A 7,013-nucleotide genomic window follows, 5' to 3' on the forward strand; every position below is an offset into this window, starting at 1 on the left:
CAAATACTAGGGAGGAGTTCTCAAAATAGTTAATTCTGGTAAAGAATTAATATGTAGATATGCTTCAGGAAGCTTTAAAGATGCCGAGAAAAATTATCATTCAAATGAAAAAGAATATCTGGCGGTCATTAGAGTCATTAACAAATTTTCTATTTATCTAACTCCGGTCTAATTTTTGGTAAGGACTAATAATAGAAACTTCACTTATTTTCTTCGTATTAAGTTACAGGGAGATAATAAGCAAGGAAGATTAGTAAGATGGCAACAATGGTTATCTCGCTACAGTTTTGATGTAGAGCACATCGAAGGAGTTAAAAATTGTTTAGCAGATTTTTTAACAAGAGAATTTCAGAAAGATCGGGTAAACACATTATTATAACGATGTGATGTTTTACACTATTTTACACTGTTTTTCAGGAATCCAAAGCCACTTTTCAGGCTATAAATAAGGAGGAATTCAGGGTGAAGAAAGCACCAACAAATCTTTATTCCAAACCTTGAATACATATAAGGCTTCTTTGCCTACATACATCTCTTTCTTTGAGATTAACATAAGCCTGTAGCTATGGATAAATTAGCAATACAAGAAGCTATTATTATGAAGAAAATTCAGTTGTTAGAAGATGAACTTCATATAATTCGTGCTGAAATGGAATTTTAAGAAGGTTTCAACCTTCTGAACAACAAAAGGTTATTTCAGAACCTTCTTCAGTAATGAACAATTCTGAAACTAGCCCGGAGCAAACGACTACCGGTAAAGGCTCAACAAATCCGTTGACACCTGTTGATTTGGTAAAAATCCAGACTGAGGTTTATACCTCACAACATAAGGTTACTTCATCAGCATCTTCAGAAATGAACAAAGATAAGTCTATTCCTGAGCAAATGACTTCAGGTAAAGAAATAACAAATCCATTAAAGGCAGTTGTTTTTCCAGAAAGCAAGACTGAGGTTCAAACCTCCATAACATTAGAAAAAAACCTCTAATTTAAATTTGAGGCCTAACGGGGGAATTCAAATCCCTACAAAGACAGAAGGTCATACTTCAGCTGTCCCGAACGGATATAAAGGCCCTAAAACCTATTATGTGGTGTTTAATGATCCTAATGCATGAATATACACTATATGGGAGATAACTGAGAAAGTTGTAAAAGGATTCTCAGGCATCAAACATAAGAATTACAAATCATTTGCTGAAGCAAAAGTTGCAGCAAATATTTATACTATACAAGAATTCAAGCCACCTTTCCAGTTGATTAATTCTGTAGAAGCATTACATCCAACTTATGCGGGGGCAATAACTCACCTAAAAGAAAGTTCTAGCAAAACTATTTTGGAAAACATCCCAAAATTTCAGCAGCTGTTAATACAGACGGAAGAAGATACCATTGAATCTTATTTTTCAGGATTTAATTATCTTTATCAATATGGAAGAATAGCCACTGAAAAGGAATTCGTTAGTGAACATTTCTTCACCACAGACAAGAAGAATGTTAGCTACTTCAATTTCTATCCAAATGCTGATCCAGACATGGTCTATGAAGCATACCAATATGGACTATTAGCACAAGTTTATCCTGTTAATAACCTTTTGGAAATTTCTAGGTTCCCCAAGGAATTTAGAAAGGCAGTCAAGACATTTAAAAACAACTGTCTTAAAGGAAAAGAGATCGACCTCTTCATCAAAACCACTAGTACCATTATATGCTGGGAAAATGAAGAAGAATATGATTGTCCTCCTAATCAACCTTTACATTATAATCAGGTTGTTCCTGCCAAGGAAAAGATCTATTCTCCAAGCCAAGCAATGGAACCTACACTGGAGAAGAATGATTTAAGAGCACTGGCTGAAAAAAAGTTATTGATTTTAATCAATAAGTTATTTAGTGTTCAAAAGGAAGATTAGCTAAAAGTCAATTTAGCTATAATGCATGCCTTAATGACCTCTTATTCCCATAAAGGATTAAGTGAAGATGACTACAACAAAGTTGTCACTTTCAGAAGGCAATTATTACATAAAGTTGTTGTTGGATCGCATCAAGAAATATTCTGCAAGAAAAAGCAAAAGGAAATAAGAAAATTTGGCATCCATCTCGAATGTCAAATCTGCGGTATCACCACTCCAGACAAAGAATCTGGAAAAAGAATAATGGAGGACCCCTCCACTTCAGCAGAAGACAAAGGACTTTTGCCTAAAGCAAGAATACTGCTCAAAGCAAAACCATGACATCATTTTTAATAGAGCATCTTATCTTTTTGAAAAGGTAAGGAACCTACTTTACGAAAAGCAGAAGGCATCTACTTTATGAAAAGCAGAAGGCATATACTTTATGAAAAGCAGAAGGCATCTACTTTATGAAAAGCAGATGACATCTACTTTATGAATTATTAGAAGATGACTAGTCTTGTAATAGAATCTCTTCCTTACTCTATAAAAGGGAAGCTAAGTTTTAGGGAAGATCATCTTGTAATTTACAACGAAGACACTTTCTTAATTACTGAGAGAACCAGTAATGTATTATGAGTAGTAACCCCAACCGGGTTTTAAGCTATGTATTATGTAAGGGTTTGAGAAATAAATAATATTTTCCTATTTTGACAATACTTATTAATTACAAGATGATTTTCTAGGAATCTACTTTATGAAAAGCAGAAGGCATCTACTTTATGAAAAGCAGAAGGCATCTACTTTATGAATTATTAGAAGACGAGTAGTCTTGTAATAAAATCTCTTCCTTACTCTATAAAAGGGAAGCTAAGTTTTAGGGAAGATCATCTTGTAATTTACAACGAAGACACTTTCTTAATTCCAGAGGGAACCAGTAATGTATTGTGAGTAGTAACCCAACGGGGTTTAAGCTATGTAATATGTAAGGGTTTAAGAAATAAATAATATTTGCCTATTTTGACAATACTTATGAAGTGTTCCGTGTTTTGGTATCAGAGCCTTGTTGTTTATTTAATTCTTCAGTATCAAGGTATGATTATATCTTGAAGGGAGTAAGTCATAGTGAAGTATCGTTTAGGCAGGTGGCCATTGAGGGAAGAAGCAGGTGCATCCTTGGAGTAATCAACACCAGGAAAGCTACAGAATTGAATGAATACTCGGATCATATCTTACAAAGACTAAGGTATGTCAAAAATTAGGTATTATATTATTGAACCTTATTGCAAATACAAATGCTTAGAACTCTATATTTTAATAAGTTTTAAATCCTTTTAAAATCTTTTCATTTCATGAGTAGCAATAATCATCCGTGGTTAGTAAACATATCTGGTAGTGCCATGATTTCCATGAATAACTATCAATACTTAGAACACCTTTTACAGGTTTCTAGAAAGATTGTCAGTGACAAAGACAATAGAAAAATTAGATTTCTTATCTGGGATCTAGAAGAATTTAAAACTGAACAAGTTCGATTCTATAATAGATATTCTATGCAAATAGAAACAGAGATATCTTCTCTTAAAAGAATTCTCAGTTATGATCTTATTAAGAATCCGTAAATGAGTTTTTTAGCAGAAAAACTTCCTGAGGAAACTGAAGACGAAAACAATTTGGAAATTGAGTTTTTTGGAAAATGAAAAAGGTTTTCAAGCAAGCTTTTTGATAAAGCAAGAAATTCTTTCTAAAATCAAAAGAAGCAGACTCGATTTATGAAAAGAAAAAATATTTAACATTCCTATGTTAAATTGTTTTAAAAGGAAAAACAATATCTTTTATTATATCTCTACCAAAGAAATGCATGTAGATATAAAAGATACTACATGTATAGTTTATCTGCCTTTAATCACTAAGGAAGAGATAAGCAAAAATTTGTTAAAAATAGACCCTAAGATAAGATCTACTATCAGTGTAGTTCACTTAGGTGCTATAAAAATTTTGCTGAAAGCAGAATTTCAAGAAGGAATAGATTCTCCTATTAAAATGGCTTTAATAGATAATAGAATCAATGACCGAAGAGATTGTATTTTAGGTGCTGCTAGAGGTAATTTAGCATACCAAAAATTCATGTTTACTGTCTATCCTAAATTTGGTTTTAGTTTAGAGACTAAAAATATTGATCAGATATTATCTTTCGTGAATGACTTTGAGAGACATAATCTGATGAATGCAAGTGATAAAGTATTTAGCTTGACTTATGTTGTTGCTTATGCTTTAACCAATTGTCATCATAGCTTTGATTATAAGAAAAATGAATATATCGAATTGGACGATGTATTCTCAGAAATAGGATCTGTAGAAGAAAAACAATTTTCAGACATCAGTCCTTTAGATAATTCTTGGGCAATTAATATTGCAAAGAATAAGCCAATTCTAGGAAAAAAACCTAGAATGAGTTTTAGAGGAAGAACCGTAGAGGTTGTTGAATCTTCTAATACCTCTAATAAAGAATTACTTCATAGCATGTCCAGAACAGTTGATGACTTATGTCAGAAAATGGATCATCTATAGTTGTTTTAAATATTAATATGCACCCGCGTATTTATAAAAAAGGAAAAATTCTAGAGTTTAAGAAATTAAATGAAGGAATAGACCTTGAACCAAGGAAGTACGTCTTCAGTGGTGTTGTAGGAAGTAATAGCCTTAATACTATTGTTTCTTCAACGAATAATCTTAACCAGATTACAGGAAGATGTTTACTAGGAATCTACAACTTATTGTCTTACTTCGGACTAAGTAAAGATCCCAGTGAAAAATTTTCAAAATCACCTAGTATCTTCAACAGATATTCTACTTCTTTGAGAGGGGGAAGTAACGTGGAAATAGAAATTCTGAGAGACATAAAAAGCTCTTAGTTAAATAGAATGCTAATATTGAAAAATTAGAAGTTCAGTTGTCACAACTTAGAAACACTAAGTGTGATAATGAAGTTATTGACTGCAAGTTCAATGAAATCATAGAATACCTTAAGAAAATCTTAGGATAAGAAATAAGGAATTATTAGAGGATTTCGATAAAAATATTAAGCCACAAATAGGAGAAATCCTTAGGTTGCTTAAAAATCAGCATGCTAATCATGTTACAGATAACATTGAGGCAGCAGCAGCAAAGATTATTACTGAATTGAAAGCATCAATTCAAGAATGTCCTTGTAACCATGAAATCCTTGAAGCCCTCAAAGAAAGGCAGTAGAAAGGAAAAGAAATCATCACAACAGATGAATATCCAGAGTACAAATCAAGGATCTAGAAATATAGTTATCCCAACTATAGTGTCGGTAACGAAGAGCTGGGAACTGGAAAAAATCCTGGCAGTCTGACATGGCCATTCGGTGTTGATAAGAAATCAACATGTATTACATAAAATTAGTAGAAAAATTCTTCTGGGATAACATAGGATAAGAAGAATTGCAAGTTAACGATGACAACTATAAAGTCCTCGAACAAGCAATCAGGTTAATGGAGTTAGATGATGAATTTAAAGCCAACCAAGAAATAGAAGACAGTAACGAATTAAAATCTTTATTTGGTTTTAATGATTACAACATTCTTAACACAATTGAAAGTTTCAGTTCTGAAGAACAGGAAGATCCTCAAGAAACAGAAGTTGATAGTTCTGAAGATGAGGAAATAGAAAACCTCAGGATGAACACTCATCAAACTTCAGCACCTCCTTCACCAAAAAGAGAATCAGGTGAAACATCAGGTACAAAGAAACCTGAAGGAAACAGAAAAAGGATAGATAATTTCTATCCTTTTAATAATTCTGAGGCTAAAGGAAATTCTAATATTTTCGGTAATAATATCTTAAATATTGATGGAAAGCCAAACAGGAAAGAGCTCATAGACGCTTGGGAAAAAGAAATTAGTCTTATTATTCAGACTAACAAAGACGCTTATGATGATCAAAACATATTTTTATTATTGATCGAACAGAAGACTTTAGGTGTTGTTAATACTTTTATTAAAAACACCACTTGGGAGCCAGTCATGAACCCCGTTACAGCCTTTGAAAATATATTAGATGGCATCTATAAAATGTTCTTAGGAATTAATCAAGCTTCTGATAAACTGCAGGAGTTATTAAGGATAAAAGAAAACGCAAGAACTAGGATCACTAATATGCAGCTTTGCGATATATGTTTCCTATATCAATTTTTCTGTGATTATGAAAAATATCTATACCAGTTAGATTACCAAGCGGAATATGTGAAGTATGTAAAATACTATCTCCTCAAAATTCCACTGGTCGGATTAAAAGCTCTGGAAAGATTTAATCTAGAAGCTACTGGTCCAGCAGAGTATAGTTTAGCCTATGCTCAAAGAATTGTTAAAGAGGAAATCTCAAAAATTTGCGATTTAACAAACAAAAGCAGTTAAAATCTTTTAGCAAACAATGTTGTGAAAGGATTATTGAAAAACCATTTGAGTATGGATGTAGGAAATCTTCTTACAAAAAGCACTACAGGAAGAAGTCTTATAAACATAAGACTACTTACAAGTTTATCAAGAAGAAAACGCCTTATAAACTAGGTAAGTATTTCAAGAAAAAATCATCCAAGAAATTTTCTAATGATAAGAAAAAGTTTTTCCCGAAAGGCAAGAAAAATTGCAGGTGTTGGATCTGTAACGAAGAAGGACATTACGCAAATGAATGCCCTAATAGGAAGAAGCATGATGGCAAGGTCCAAATGCTAGAACAAGTTTATTCTTTAGGATATATTCCTATTGCAAACCCTTATGAAGATACTGAAGAAGTATATTCAATTGAAGAATTGGACACTGGACCAATAGAGTCAGATTCTAATGAATCAACTTCCTCAAAATCCGACTGAAGAAGAAGAAGTGATGACCAACATCACTAATCCAAACTCTATTTATATCTCAGGCAAATTAAAATTTACAGGATATAAACAGATTGAATTATATTGTTATGTTGATACAGGCTCCAGACTTTGCATAGCAAGTAAGCATGTTATTCCACCAGAACATTGGATTAACGCAGAAAGACCTATACAAGCTAAAATTGCTAATGGGAGCACCATTACAATCAGCAAGGTATGTAAAGA

At 32.6% G+C, this 7,013-nt stretch overlaps 1 protein-coding gene across 1 annotated transcript; it reads left to right on the forward strand.

Annotated features, from left to right (window-relative positions):
• The first annotated feature begins 3,928 nt into the window (after positions 1 to 3,928).
• On the forward strand, positions 3,929 to 4,456 carry LOC141690453 (uncharacterized). The gene has a single exon (XM_074495250.1). The coding sequence runs from the start codon at positions 3,929 to 3,931 to the stop codon at positions 4,454 to 4,456; it is 528 nt and encodes a 175-aa protein (XP_074351351.1).
• Positions 4,457 to 7,013: the final 2,557 nt, after the last annotated feature.

Source organism: Apium graveolens, chromosome 10, assembly GCF_009905375.1.
Source record: "Apium graveolens cultivar Ventura chromosome 10, ASM990537v1, whole genome shotgun sequence".
Classification (NCBI taxonomy): domain Eukaryota; kingdom Viridiplantae; phylum Streptophyta; class Magnoliopsida; order Apiales; family Apiaceae; genus Apium; species Apium graveolens.